The sequence below is a fragment of the Prionailurus bengalensis genome, chromosome C2, assembly GCF_016509475.1.
Source record: "Prionailurus bengalensis isolate Pbe53 chromosome C2, Fcat_Pben_1.1_paternal_pri, whole genome shotgun sequence".
Classification (NCBI taxonomy): domain Eukaryota; kingdom Metazoa; phylum Chordata; class Mammalia; order Carnivora; family Felidae; genus Prionailurus; species Prionailurus bengalensis.
Genome location: NC_057350.1, coordinates 148427200 through 148443563, shown reverse-complemented (window position 1 = coordinate 148443563; position 16364 = coordinate 148427200). Strand labels below are relative to the sequence as shown.

At 34.7% G+C, this 16364-nt stretch overlaps 1 protein-coding gene and 1 non-coding gene across 2 annotated transcripts in view; one reads left to right on the top strand and one right to left on the bottom strand.

Moving 5' to 3' along the window:
* STT3B (STT3 oligosaccharyltransferase complex catalytic subunit B) overlaps positions 1-16364 on the bottom strand; it is a 108277-nt gene that overhangs the window by 6714 nt on the left and 85199 nt on the right. Inside the window, exons 6-13 of the mRNA XM_043595603.1 lie at positions 11937-12035; positions 9946-10092; positions 9071-9119; positions 7544-7698; positions 4980-5191; positions 3316-3503; positions 2743-2914; positions 1690-1863 (exon numbers count right to left, since the gene is read on the bottom strand). Of these exons, the coding sequence (XP_043451538.1) occupies positions 1690-1863; positions 2743-2914; positions 3316-3503; positions 4980-5191; positions 7544-7698; positions 9071-9119; positions 9946-10092; positions 11937-12035 (1196 nt within the window). The remainder of the gene's footprint in view (positions 1-1689; positions 1864-2742; positions 2915-3315; positions 3504-4979; positions 5192-7543; positions 7699-9070; positions 9120-9945; positions 10093-11936; positions 12036-16364) is intronic.
* Positions 4264-4368, top strand: LOC122492472. Its single transcript, XR_006299657.1, has one exon. It is a non-coding gene; the product is annotated as a U6 spliceosomal RNA (small nuclear RNA).

Here is a 16364-nt window from a genome sequence, read left to right as displayed (position 1 = left end):
ATGTCCACCAGTAGGGAAAGGTTAAAGGAATCATGGTGCGCACACACAACAAAGCACACTGTGCAAATATGCAATAAAGGAATGGAGAAGGCTCTCCATATTCTAATACGGGAAGATCTCCAAGATCTACTGCGAAGTGAAAAAAGCAAAAACAAGATATGTATTTTGGTACTGCTTACCTGCTTGAATAAGAATCACAAGAAAATAATAAGTGATCACCATGGACTTTTGCTTTTCTTGGAGGAGGGGTTAGGTTATGATTGTGTATCTCTTTATATTTTATTTTTTGAACAATGTGAATGTATTAACTATTCTCAAATTTCAAAAACACTAAATTTAAAAAGCATGGAAACTGGAGCTATCATACATCGCAATTTTAATACTGCTAAAAAGCAAATCCACATATGAAATCATGTACCGGGAAAATTAAGATTAATACAATGAAGTAATGTTTTAAAATCATATTGAAGGGAAAACATCAGAGCATTTACATTTGAACAGAAAATCAAGCGCTTTACTCTGTCCCTGTCATTTGACACACATACACACACTTTCCCGAAAGGTTCTTTTATTCTGGGTCACTGGTGAATCTTACTCTCATCTTTTGTCCCTTCATCATGTAAACCACAATGATGGGTGCCAATCCTCTATGAGCTCACAACTGAGAGGGAGATATAGCTTAAATCTACTAAAAGAACAGGCTGCATGTGATTTGATGATGAATAAATACCCAGATGCACCAGAGAAGGGCTTCTGGAAAGTGGACACAAATGTGGTGGGGAAAGTATTCAAGAAAGAGAAGAGTATATAAGTACAGGTATAAGTCAAAGAAAGAAACCACAAGGCAAATTTCATGGGCTAGAGTAGACTGAGATGGAAAAAAGTCGGCAGAGGGATAAGAGGCCAGCACAGGAAACTGAAGCATTAAGGGGTTTACATTCCCAGCTAAGGAGTTTGGATCTTATACCACTGCTTCATTACAGAGATTATTTCATACCAACCACTAGGCTGAGCTTCATCCACGTTACCACAAAATTTTCATAAGGGCACCACAAATTAACTATTCCCGGTCTCCCCATCAGTGATGATCTTAGGCTATCTTAATCAGCATTATAACACCAGAACCAAGAATGAGACCTAGCGCTTCAAGCATGTGATGCTGACTGGCCAAAAATAAGCGGTCCATAGCACCAAGCTGACAGTGCAGGGTTTTCGTTGCAACTCATGTCTCTCTGATTTCAAGGCCCTTAATCTACTGAAGGCTTTTAAGATGGAAAGTGACATGATCAATGTCATGTTAGATAGGGAGAGGAAGCAAGATTAAGGCAAAGACAGCAATTTCAAGGTTACCATCCTATTTCGGGTTTACAATCATAAGGGTTAGTATCAGAGTGGAAGCAATGGAAGTGGAAAAAAGGGGCAGAAGTGAGAGGCTGTGACAGAGTAAAAAGCAAGAGTCTTAAGAAAGGACTGTTTTGTAGGGGAGAATAGAAGTACCAGGGGTGAATTTCAAAAGTCTTAAACCTGGAAAAATGCTCATAGTACATTTTTAATAAATAGTAAAGTAAGAGTGAGGGACGAATTTGGGGCATAAGATGACAAAAACAAGTATTATACAATTAGCATAGGAAAATTACTTGGGACACTGGAAGCTGCCTTTCACACATATGCAATGATCTAGCTTCTTACCCGAATGTCTTTTGGATGTTCCCCTTCAGCTATCCTAACCATCCAGAGAAACTTGTTGATGTCATCACCAGAATAGCCAATAACTCCTCCAAAAATAACCAAAACATAATCTACATCCAGACTCCTCATGATTTTGTAGGCTGCTGTTTCGTTTGAAGACATAGCTTTTCCTACCTATAGAATAAAAAATGAGAATGTATATATTTAGTCCCACAATACACTTAAAAATAAAAATGTACATTGGATGGAATGTACATTGATTTACATGGAATTCTTTTTAAAGAAATGATCTGCTATGAATTCAACAAATTTACCAAGATTTATAAGCTTAACACTTATACAGAACAGAGCCAATTACAGCAGGAATGTCAAAATCTGAATACATGTTCTAATAGTTAAGTTTCATGAAATTAATATTTTAATATAAAAGCTGGCAAGCTTAATAGAAATACAGTTTCTCAGAAGTGCGAGGCCAGGGATGACCAGCGATCTAGCTGGTACAAATATATTCTTCTCAGTCTACCGGATGTCCAATGATTAGCTACAATGCTAATACAAATAGAACTCATTTGGTTAACATCCATTATCTATTTAAAATCTTTAGAGAACCGAGAGGGGATTACCTTAATTTATGCAAATTACTTATTTGAATGGACATAATTTACATGCCCATACAATGCAGTACCTTTGGCTTTACATCCTTGCAAATAATTCAGTCTACAATTCTGAATGAAACTTAGATAAATACCATTTCGTTTTCATGTTTTAAAAAATTTTTAAGTAGGCTCCATGCCCAACGTGGGGCTTGACTTCATGACCCTGAGATCAAGAGTTGCTTGCTCTATAGATTGAGGCAGCCAGGCACCCCGAGTCAATACCATTCTTAAAAACAAAATATATAAGCATACCTGGAATTCGCTTTGTTCAATAAATGTGTGAAGAGTTATTTTGAGAATTCAGGAAAGAATACTTTTACCCACATTCTCTACTTAATCACAAGTGAAGCCTGACCGCTAAGGATTTGGAATTTTTGATCTTTTATCAAATTCTTACCAGTGCTATGTGGCTGTTATTCCAGGTGTTGTTATCCACCAAAGTAGTTCTATTAGCCATTCCAGCTATCTGATAGCCATAATCCCACCAAGACATCACTCGGGCATGTTCATCTGTATTTTGCCTTAGCCAAAAATAAGCTTCTCTAAAATCATCTAAGATATTCCTCGTGCTGAAAAGAATCACAATATTCTTGTAAATAAGATCTTAAATGTGAAGAGGGTAATCTAAAATCTTGAGGCGCTGAACCATTAAACAATCTCATGTTTTAAAAGCCTCAACAAGAGGACGGGAAATGTCCATGAAGAGCTAGATATGCACACAAATCACCTGGCTATCTTAAAAAAAAAAGAGCAGATTCTGGTTTAGTAGGGGCCTGATACTCTGTAAGTCTAAGTACCCAAGTGAAGCAGAAGCTGGGGTGGAAGCAGGGGGGGCGGGGGTGGGGTTTGAAAGAAAAACGTGGTAGATTCAAATGCAGGGCCTCACAAACATCATTCTATCTTTTGAGACAGAAAAAAAAAAAAAAAAGAGTAGGTATAAAATCCTTTTGTAGCCAAGTTACTTTCTTACCCATCATGATTATAAGAGGCAAGGACCACACTGGGACTGGAGTAGGCATTGCTTGTGACCCAAGTACAGTGGACTGCAAACATCATCAATAGCATCAGCATCAACATGGTGACAATGCTTTTTATATTAGGACCTAATCCCTCTTCAGTTTTTTCTTGTTCAGTTACATGTTTCCTCACTTTACCTGCCTGAAGATAGAAAATACTGGTTAGACTAGTTCATCATTTGCCTTGCTTCATTAAAACACTCAGGGAAAATGTTGGGAGAATGTTAAACCAATTTAATTCTTTGAGAATGAAAATGTACAATCCTCAGGTATTCTTGTGTGGGTGATGCAAGGTTTTCTAAAAATTACCAAGGTAAATTCTAAAGTTAAATGTGAATGAGAAGGCTACCCATTCCAGGAGCTGATTACAGGGCAAAATATCTCAGTAAGAAGCTTTCAAATCCAGGTGCCCTTCTGTTTTACTTAAATACAAATGAAACAAAACAAAACAAAAGGAGATAACCAATAGGCCTCATTCTGGCAACCTTTTCTTAGAAAATGTGAATTTCTTGTCCTGAAAATGACAATGGCCACTTAAAATTCAGATCTACAGGACTTCGGTATAAGACAAGCCCACATTATCAGAATCCATCTTCTAATTACCAAAACCCCAAAATAACAGACTTGTGAAGATTACATTTTTGAAAACAACCAAAAAATCCCACCCAAAACTGAAAGAACAGACTCATACGTTCTCAATTGCAAGGCTAGTTAACAAAACACAAAACCACCACCACAAAAGAATGTGCTTTACTAATACAAATCTGTATGAGTTATAATTGGACTTATAATAATGAAATGAAGACTTTTAAAGTTAATATTTACACGAGGAAGTTTCACTGGTTATTGGTATTTAAAAACCTAGTTAATATTCAAACAGTAAAGTTTAATATGTCATCCAAGTGCTTGCTTGGGCAGCACATGTACTAAAACTGGAACAACATGGAGAAGATTAGTATAACTCCTGTGCGAATGACATGCATATTCCTGAAGCATTCCGTATTTTTTCATGAAAGGTTCTTTCCCCCCACCCTCGTGAAAATAAGTAACAACTTGGGATAAAAAACAAAAAAACAAAACAAAACAAAAAAACAAAAACAGTCATCCAAAGCAAGTGCTCTAATTCTTACAAGTCTTTTCTATTCCTGAATCAAATATACTCCTGCTGTTACGTGACAGGTTAAAAGTGAATTACATCATATTGGCCAACCGCTTGTTGCTAACAAACTAGAGGCTTTCTTCCCTTTAGTTTACTTTTCAATCAACCAAATATTTAAAAAGTTTACACTGAATAAGGATCTGAAGGAGAAGCACTTGTGCACATAGTTTCAGCAATGCAAATTTTTATGTAACTAAATAGAGCACAAGGTTTTTCCTCTTAAAAGTGGAGGAGTTTTAGAGAAAACCTGACAATAAGAAATGAGAATTCCTTCTGTGATTGCATCATATATACTTCACGCTAAAAGACCAAACAGGATTCAAATTCTGAGGCAAACAGTCAAGACCAACTAGAAATGTCACAGGCTGTCTAAATCCTTTTTCTTAATATGTATAGTTTTTACCATGGTAGAAAACATAAAATATTTAAAAATTTTAAAGGCCTTACTTAGATTCCCACCTTATCATACAAATTTCCTGGGTTTCTTTTATCATCCTCATCACTGCTGTCTTCCACAGGTGGGTTTTCCCTTTTCATGTCATCCCCCAAATAGTGCTCAAAAACATTTGAGAAGGCAATTGCAGATAGCATACAGACGACCGGAGTCAAAGTCAACATCAGCCGCACCATCACTCCAGCAAAATAGACAGCACTGATTGCATACAGAGCAACTGCAAAGACAAGTTCTCTTATGACACTTCAGAAGATGCTCACAGGAAACTCAACTCAATATTTAATGCTACCAAAGCTAAAAATAAGCCAAAGTTAAAAAGAGACAAACATCTCATTAAAGAGCTAATTGTTTTTAAACTGATTAATACTGACTGACTGTTTCAATAGTCATATTTAGAAATTGTAAATCAAATGGACTAAACATTACATATCAACAGTTTTAGGCAAATGTATCATGATTTAAATTTAATTATGGGAAAGAAGACAATTCATTATTCGTCGATAGCATCACATATTAGGAAATCCACAGCTGACAGATGAAAACATATTGGGTGAATTATATTATTAGGCTCAATAAGTTTACAGAAGCAAATAGTCAATGAAAAGCCAGTACAAGTATTTGGTTTACAGCCTGCTTTAAAGTAAGAATAGGATGAGGGGCCTGGGTGGCTCAGTTGGTTAAGCATCTGACTTCAGCCCAGGTCATGATCCTGTTGTGATCTCAAGCCCTGCTTCAGGTGAGCTCTGCTTCTCTCTCTTTCTCTCTCTCTCCCCCTCATGGGATCTCTTTGCCCCTCTCAATTTTTGGCCTCTCACAAAGAAAAAAAAAAAAAAAAAGAATGGGATGAGAAGAATATAACTTATTAACCAAAGGAGGAACTTGTAAAGTTACTGTCAAGAGATTTAAGAACTCGTATCTCATTTGAAACTAATTTTTTGACTAAAAAAATAGATTCATTATACCATATCCTTAAATGTATAGCTCAATGAATTTTTACATACCCACACATCTATGTAATTACCACCAATACCAAAATATAGGACTCCTGTATATATCTCCCTCAGAAGGAACCCTCATGCCTCTTCCCACTTCATAGCTGCTATCGCACCTCCCCCCCACCCCAAAAAGGGTAATCACTATTTGGATTTGGACTTCTAAAACATCAATTCAGATTTTATTCTTGAACTTCTTAAAAATGAAATTATATAAAAAAAGTTCTCTTCTGTATTGTTTTTATTTACCCATGCTATTCTTTTGTTTTTGTTTTGAGAGAAAGAGAGTGCACACGAAGGTGGGGGATGGAAGGGGGGAGAGGGAGAGAAAGAGAGGGAAAGAGAGAGAGAGAATGAACTGAATGAATCTTAAGCAGACTCCACGCCCAGCGCAAAGCCCAATGGGGGACTGGATCCCATGACCTTGGGATCATGACCTGAGCCGAAATCAAGAGTTGGTTGTTCAACTGATTGAACTGCCCATCAGGTGTCTCTACCCATGCTATTCTTTGATTAATTGCGTGTTATACTACATTGTACAAACAAGTAAGAATTTATTAATCTATTCTACTGCTGATAATCTTTGGAATGTTTCTAATTAGGGGCTACTATGGATAAAGTTGCTATGTACATTCTTAAACATGTCCTTTGTTGGCCATAGCACTCACTCCTCTTGGGTATGTATATACCTGGGATTGGGATTGCTGAGTAATGAGGTGGGCAAATGTTTAAGCTAAATCCTTCTTAATGACGGGATATTAATACGGCCTTATCCAGAGCCCACTGATCTATATAAACAGGGCAAGAAGGAATACCATCCTTCGTTATATAACTTGCACAAGTGCTATTTTTCTCTCCTGACTTTACTCTGGAAGAGTAACTTGAGTGTCACTCATGGTTCATGTATCATACTTGTACAGGTTCAAGTCCTGGTACTACAAATTATTTGATTGTGTGACCCTGTGCATGTTAAAAACCTTTTTGAAGTTTCACGTTTTAACATGTGCAAAACAGCCACAACATACTTCTTGCGATGACTGAATCCTGTAAAGGTCTCTGGTATCTGCTTATTTTGCCCACTTATATTTCAAATGTCATTAAAATAGTTTGTATTACTGTCTTTTTAGTTGGAAATATATACAAATCTATCAGTGAAGAGGGTGTTTACTTAAAGATGAAATTTTACATCTGTTTACACTGAAATTTGGGCAATGGATGCCCCTGCGAACTTCTTCCTATGTAATCAGATCTAATATAGAAAATAAAGACTATATTGTCAACAAAGTTATAATTTCCAATTCTCAGCCATGGTCTATAAATAACATTACTCTCTCAGAAAACATCATCAATTGAATGAAAAATTTATGTACTAGTTCTCAATTAAAACAGTTAATGAGTATATACATAATGCAAATTCACAGAATTTTTCTTGGCTAAACACTTACACAAAATAAGAGAAGAAATTTATCTAGAATATGCATAGCCCCAGCAAAGAGATATAAAACTTTAAAGTGATAATCTCAATAAAGAAAATAAACAATTGTTCCAAATCAAAGTATTGATTAAAAATCTCTTACCAAATACTCTTTCATCGTTGATATTTTTAATGCAGAACCATAGGCCTGCTGGGAAGGTACACACAAGAATATGTAGATCAAAGAAGAAAGACACCCAAGTCGTAGGTTGATGTTCAGACACTGATGCAATAATTGGAATGTGTATTTTTGCATACCTGGTATTTAAAAAGTTAATATTGTTTAAAATTAAAATAGGAAGGAGTTCCTTTTAGATGAAGAAATTTCCTTTGACTGTAAATATGGTTCCTATTTCCCACCCGTTCTTGCTTAAAAGTATGTTCCAATGTAACCTGCTAACTAGAAATAAATCTAGTCTACATGGGTAAAACTAAAAACCAATATGCCACCCCTAATACTGGAAGAGTTCTCCAAAACCAGTTATAAAAGTGTTGGTTCTGACTTTTAATACAAAAATCTTTGCTCAAATAGGAATTTCCTGAAGTTTTGCTTACCATCTCCTATGTTTGTACCAGCAAGTTTCATTCTTTTGGACTTACTACTAGCAGAAATATCTTATCTATTAAGGTACCAAATTGCCATAATACGTTTCCTAACAAAATGATGCAAATGTAGGTGAGGGAAACGGAGAGGACAAATTACTCCTGAAATACCCTGGGATCCCAAAATAGTCAAATAAATTACTTACAAAAATTTGACCTTGTAATTTGACCTATTCAGAGTAACTGTCTACAACCAGGGATTTCCCCTAAACTTTCTGGTGATCCACGATCTCTTGAAATATGTGTCTAAATGTCAGCTTCAGTCATTTATAAATAATTTGCTTCCACTTTTAATTAGACCTGGGTATGAACCCTTTTGGTATCACATCAAAGGGCAGGCCCAGTCAATAAATTTTTTATTAATAGATTTATTAGGCCACATAGGGAATAACAAAGAAGACAGAAAAGCGGAAAGAGGAAACAAAGATAAATTACCATCAGCAGCGTATACTCTTATCCTTAGGAAAAGATTTGAGAGACAGGTTTTATTGAACTAGATGTCTAACTTAAAACCAAAATTTTTATTAATTCATTTTATAATAGCACTCTTCAAAAATGCAAAAAGTATCCTCAAGTGTATTTGATAGATTAAAACTATCAAGGAATTTACGATAACGTGGTATTAGGAAAAAACTTAAATTCTTCCTTCGTATCTATGGCATATGGGCTTATAACATAGCACCTTAAGAGTTAAAAATTAAATATTATTAGAAGATGGAAACAATATAATGGTTAAAAACAAAAATCAATCATTAAAAGGGCACAAATGTTACCCTAAATGTTCTGACAAACAAAACTAAAATAAGGAGTTGACTCTATAGAAAAGAAATGCATGAATTACATGTATCATACTAAAGGTGTATTCTAAACAGGAATTTTAAACAAAGATAAATTACGAGGGAGTCAACATTTACCGAACTAGTAGATGCTAGGTACACTTAAGAAACGCTGCCCAAGTACTGACATGTAACAGAGGAAAAAAGGTATTTTAAAGTAGTATGAGGGCAAATAACGTATCTGCACTTACCCAGTGTCCCATAATGAGTAAAACCTGCCACTCCATGGTGCAATGTAACCTTGGAAGGAAAAAATGGAGAGGAAATCAATCTGCCTTTTTATTGTTTATGTTTATTGACTGCTATGGGTTAAATTAATATTAAAAGAATTTCAGTTTTCTTTTATAGGTGACAACATATTTCATACAGCTGGCAGTCAGGCAAAATAAGGTTAGTAATCATATAAAAACAAATATCCATGGCAATCACATTTCCAGAGATATACAAAAAGTCAACAGATAAAACTGTATAATGTTTTCCCATTCTCCTTCAAACTTCTAGTTGACTAGTAAATAAAGCTAAGACATTAAGATAGCATTTGATAACTTAAAAAGGGGGAAGATGTCTAAATTATTTAAGGCAGTGTGCCAAATTTAGATAAAGTTCAAAGATGATTTTAAACATTCTTGCCTTTACTCTTGTCAATTAATCCTTCTTGGTTTTGAGCTATGCCAGGAGCAGATGGAAACTGATTTGGTTGAGTGTTTAAAAGTTGGAAAGAGACAGAAAGAGTGTAATACACACAAGAAAGGGCAAGTTTGCAGTAACACTGGAAACTTTGAATTTTATACAGTTTGGGCCTGTTCATCTATCAAGAGAAGGGTGTTTGGAAGTATATTTATCAGAGCCTGAAGCACCAAAATTAGGTACAGTTAAAAAAAAAAATCAAAATTTATAGTGCTATTCAGATTTTAGAACCTTTGACTATTATTTTCATATTGTTTGTAAATACAAGCACAGTATTTGAACTACTAGGATAAATGAAAAGTACACAAAATTTGTAGAAGAATTACCTTTTCGAATAATCTAGAGACAAGATTTGCACTCTATAGGTTATGACACCTACCTGTATAAGTCAAATAGATGACACTAAGGAACACAGCACCTGCAGCTAGTGATACACCCAAAAAGAAAAGGGTCTGGAACTCTTGTTTTGTTAATCGGTCTCTCAGATACTGCAAGAAAGCATAAGCTTGCAGCAATGCAAAGACACCTGATTAAAGAAAAGGGTGATATAAATAATCAACAAAGCACTTTCCCAAAGATATTTTAAGATGTTAATTTAGATGAGCTTCTTAGAATACCCTGTACTTTACATATCAAAGACTAGTCATTTCATCTAACCAACATTTCCTTTGTCGAATGACAGTTAACCAATTAAAAAAAATTATATATATATATATATATATATATATATATATATATATATACTTTTTTTTATATGATCAGACTCCCCATACACAGACCAGGTAAGAAAAATCTCATTTCAATAACTAGAGCCTATTTATCACATTAAACTCCTCTCTTGTCCCATATTTTAGTAACATGTTTTCTAGGGAGAAAAAAATACAGAATTGCCATTAAAAAATAGCTCTAAGATTTACTGAAGGATACAAATGACTTGGATCAGAAGAATCCTAATAGTTACTGTTTATAGCTGAGTGACAGGACATGACCTCAATTACACACTTATGTAAGACTCTAAATTACTAAACATAAGGGTGAGTGCTAAGATAAAACTAAAGTAGGAATAGCAAAAAGTATTTAATTGTCAAAATGTACAAAACATAATACAAAAGCACTAGGTGTAAAACTAAAAGACACAAAAACTCTAAAAATCCAACATGGCATATTGACTTTTCTTCTAAAAAAATTTAGTAATGAAAGTTATTTTTCACAATTTTAACCATTTTAGAATGGTTAGGTAAGGTATAATCAAAGACTCAGATTTTAGGAAATAATAACCCAAATACATAAAAAGTGAGATAACTGCTATAAATGATATATACTCAAAACTGGATATGCATTTCTCTATCAAACTAGTTGGTAATTTCATAATATCAAATTAGAAATGTAAGTAGGGTGCCTAGGTGGCTCAGCTGGCTAATCGTCCAACTCTTGATTCTGGCTCAGGTCATGATCTCATGGTTCATAGGTTCAAGCCCAGCGACAGGCTCTGTGCTGACAGAGCAGATCCTGCTTGGGATTCTAACTCTCTGCCCCTTACCCCACTCGCTCCCTCTCAAAAATAAATAAATATATTTTAAAAATTAGAAATGTAAGTAAAAGTATTCATAAAGTGCTATGTAACAGTAAGGTGTGGGTTCTTAACCTATTTGGAGGGGATGGGTTTCAAGATTCTAACTTAGAATCTGATAAAAGCTATGGAACATCCCCTCAGAGAGTTAAACATTCTGATACTTATAAAATGTTGCAAATAAAATAACTACCCACAGACTTCCTATGGGTGTCATGGACCTTGTGTTGAGAATCTGTTGAAGTTTTATTCAAAGATCTCCCATTATCTTGTTAATTGTAACCTAGATTAATAATGGCAAAGTAGTCTTTTATATGGAGGAATATTGTATTAAAGCCATTAATTTCAGTTAGTGGATAAAATATTCTAGGGAGATGTAAGGGACATAAACATTTATACCATGTTCTTTCTAAATGTGCTAAAATGCAAACCCAGTGGTACAGTAAACTCAGTGTACAGATATGCTACTTAATATCTGTTTAAACAAAACATATGTTATTTAGTGTCTGCAAATAACATGGATTATGCAAAAAGGGATAGTCTCCCTTTTCAAAACAACAGTAGTTAGGAAAATAGGCACATTTGGGAACATAGTATCAGAAAAGTCTCAAGAACAGACATTCACATTTTATAGTGGCAATGTTTCAAGAACAGACATTCACATTTTATAGTGGCAATGTTTCAGAACCAGTATGATGAAAATTAAAAACAACAAACACCAAAAAAACTTCATTCCCTTGAAGACTGGTCAGTCATGCATTCATGTATTCAGAAAAGGGAAAATAAATATTTTTGCATACCAGCAGCGGCCATGTGTTCACTTGTCCTGATTGGCTGGAATCCCACAAAAGGTATCTGCATGGATAATATTAAACCCACAATGTAGAAAGTGCTATATGCTATAAAGACAAAATAGGAAATAAGGATAATTTACTACTGCCATTAAGTACTTCAAACATAACTCATACATTTTTAACAAACTTTAACCTTATTTTAAGAACAGAATCTTGAAATGACTGCTCTATTCGATAGATATTTGATGGTTAATCACATAAATCATGAGAATTCTTTCTGCCAATCTTTAAAAAAATGTTAAGTACTTAATTTTGCAAAATATCATTTAGAACAGTTTAGGAGACTGCTGCTGCTTTCCTTTTCCATTTTAAAATGGAATCAAGTTTTCAATATATCATTAATAACTGACATGACCCAGAAGCTAAGTAATACATAAATAAGTAAACACTATTCCTATTGGCATTACTCTGAAGCATGACCTAAAGATAAAGAATACTTATCCTCATCATACATGAATAGCTGCTATTGTCTCAAAAGCTCTCAAGTATTCCACATCCTTTTTATAGTCTAACATTCTAACAGTACATCTAAGAAACCAAAAACAACAAAAAACCCTGTCCACAAAGTTTTCTGTCATAAAAGAAAAGGACTAAGTATACAGAAGTTAAGCCATAAAATAGACTAGTTAATGAATTTTTTAGGGTCTAATAAAGGAAAATTATTTGCTTTTGGCACTGAGTACATTATAGTATTCTTGGCTTACATATCAACATAAATGTATAGGGAAATGGGGGAGGGGTTAGAATTTGTGTAACAGACTTGTTTTGCCTTTAGATGTTCACAGGTCATTATTAAATTAAGTTCATTACAGAGAAAGTTAGAATTTAGAATCACTGTAATTGAAAATTATTTAGAAATGAAGATAAACCCATCTGAAATAAGTTAATATGAAAACTTCCGCTTATAAAGCTTATTCACAACATTTTATGAAGCATAGTCAATAGTTGTTGGCAAATAAAGTATTCTATTAGGAAAAGACTGGGGTGTATTTACGAAGGGAACTGTTAGAAGTATATATATCCATATTCTACACTGTATGTAGCATAGCATTCAGCAGCATACATTTCTCTTCCCCCACATTTAGTTGAGTTTATTTGCTTTCAAAGGAAACCCATCCGTAGAAGGTAAATCATGGGCTAATGGTTCAAACGTTAAGTTGTCTCTCAAGCTGCATTAGAGATGACTACAGTGTTAGGAAAAGGATAAGAAGCTCAAGTAAATTTAATAGGAAGGACCAGTGTATGTGAATAAAGTTCCCAATATCCTCAAGCTAATGGAGAACTGGTTGTCTAGATGAGACTACAGAAGTAATCCACCTAATAATATACCTTCCAGACATATTAATGTTGGAATGAAATTATCCTCAGTGAGGTACTTGAAAACAAATGCAATAAAAGCTAAGTAAATCAGAATTTCTATATTATGGGACTTAAACTGTGGCTCAGTTTGTTTGATGAGATTTCTAGTTAGCAGTATATTTCTATCAGTCTTGTGTAGATCACCTGGCACAGAGTCATAAAGGCAGAATCAGAAAAAAAATGGGAATGAGTGATCTTGATTTTGAACTACCTAATAAAACATTGTTTCCTCACTACAGAATGAGGGGTTTGGCCAAAAAGATTTGTAGATTAAACCGCCCCCCCCCCCCCCCCCCGCCGAACAATAACCTAAGATTCTTTTATTAGACAGGCCTTTTATTAGGCACCTAGAGCTGCAAAATCAAACCCTAGAGAGTAACTGAACAGAGAGAGGCACATCTAGAAAGGCCAGGCATGGGAAAACCTTGTATTTTAATTACAGTTAAGTCTACTTATGTCCAAACAGCACCATCACCTCTTAGGCTAGTTTTCTCTTTCTTATAAATACTAATGAACACTGAATGTTATAACACTGTCACAGAATTTGGATTAAGTATGATAAATGGCACATGCTGAACAAAAAAGTAAAGCCTTTAAAAAAAAACCTGAAATGAAATTTATATATAATCATTTAAAAGTGAACAATTTAGAGGCATGTAGTACATTCACAATGTTAAGCAACTACCACCACTCTAGCCCCAGAACAGTTTCATCACCCCAAAAGAAAACTCCATATTCAGTAAGTAGCTGCTCCCTATTCCCCCCATTCCAGAAGGTAAATACAAATCTTCATCTGTCTCTATGGATTACTAGTTTGTTCTAAATGTAAAAGTAACAACAAACAAAAAGTAAAAAGTAAAAGTCTCTAGCCTGATTTACTTCCCTAAGTCATTTAATAATTACTTTTCCAGAATTAATCACTAAAAGATATGGTGAGCACACATAAGCACATTCATATGCATATTCTCTCTCTTCAAATGGGACTATACTATGCTTGGCGATATAAAAACTTTAGCAATCACTTGCTTGGGAACTACTGAAGTTTCCTCCCAGGGATTTGCTCAAGTTCATTTCCAGACTTATTCAAAAAGAAGAATAAACCTTCTAATATTCTCAATTCAGTGTTTTTATGCAACTTCATAGAGACACTACCATTGGTAAAGAAAAAAACTCTATACAGAAGCAGATGCACTAGTAATGAGTGATGGAGAGGCATTCAAGAAAAAGAACCTCAATCTCAGATAACATAAAACACCAGGTGGGATGTGAATTTGTATTATTTTGTAAACAGAGGTTAATGTCAAATTAAACTAAATTAATAGAAATAAGTTCAACAATATTTTACCTTTGAATACTCCTATACATATTAGATTTGCACCAGTGATACAAAGCTGATAAATGTGATATACGCAATAATCCAAAGATCACCATTTTCTTTTAAGAGAACTGGATTCATGTTTCCCTATATTTCCTATTTTTTGGATCACTGATCTTGAGATGTTTACATAGGGGAACAGATGTTCCTTCTCATAGCACTTTTCACTACGTAGACAGTACTTCCATTAAATTAAAGTCAGGACTGCTTGCCAGGTAATATAAAATATCACAAACTCATCTTACTTAATACTGTCCTCCTCCTTGAATCCGTAAAATTAGATACACATCTCTGTACCTCAGTTTAAATCCCATTTACAAAACCCATGTTTTAAAACACAGAAAATAAGAATTAGACATACTTGAGTAGAAAGAAATAGTGAAATAACGCTCAATTCTTAACTTCACTACAAAGTGAACTCCACGCTTTGTACAACAGCATCTAACAGTGTGTTTAAAAATTACCTAATTAATTCATTCAAATATTAACTTTATGTAATTATGGTCCAGGCATTCTAAGGATACAAAAACCCTATTAAGATCCCATCCTCTAATTGAGGATTAGAGGATCCTCAATCCTATCCTCTAAGCGTTAGACATCTATTTGGGAAAAGCAGAGATGTACACAAATAACCATAATACAATGAAACAAATACATGTCACAAAGGTTAAAAAAACAAAAACAAAACCCTAGCTCTATAAAAACTTCAAGGAGTGAGAGATCTCTTCTTGACATGAGCACTGAAGAGACAGTGGACAACATCTGTACCATTCTCTAATGTTCTAAGAAGACCTCAACAACACAAACCCATAGATAGCAACCATTCCCCACTAATTGTTCCTATGAACTCTCTAGGAAACTTGACCAAATTACTACCTACGACTATCACAACTTTCAATCCATCCATGTTAGCCTACTTTTCTTACCCTTTTAACCAGAAGAACAAAGCTTTCCATCAGAGTAATGAACTCTAAGAAAATGCACGATACCAATAGTGTTGTAAATCATTTATTACATCATGAAAATGTGACCACACTGCCATCCTGTGGAAGCACAGTTACTGGCATTCACTACTGCATATGATACTCCCAATGTGCTCGAAGAATTCCAGAAAAAATGGCCATTCTCTATTATTGTTTATTTGCCACCAAAGAAAAACCGTTTGACTTGACTCAAATAGTAATCTTCTAAACAGAGCTTAACTATCTTTCACTGTTAAAATATTTATTTTTTTATCCAAGGGTATGGGGTAGGGCCAGATTCATACAGAAAACTACCATCCTTGACTTAACATGCACGAATAAGTTGTTATATACAATTAATTAAAAGGCACTGAAACTTCTGATTCAAGCTCCATTAAAATTGTAAGTTTTCGGGGCACCTGGGTGGCGCAGTCGGTTAAGCGTCCGACTTCAGCCAGGTCACGATCTCGCGCTCTGTGAGTTCGAGCCCCACGTCAGGCTCTGGGCTGATGGCTCAGAGCCTGGAGCCTGTTTCCGATTCTGTGTCTCCCTCTTTCTCTGCCCCTCCCCCGTTCATGCTCTGTCTCTCTATCCCAAAAATAAAATAAACGTTGAAAAAAAATTAAAAAAAATAAAATAAATAAAATAAAATAAAATAAAATTTTAAGTTTTCAAGAA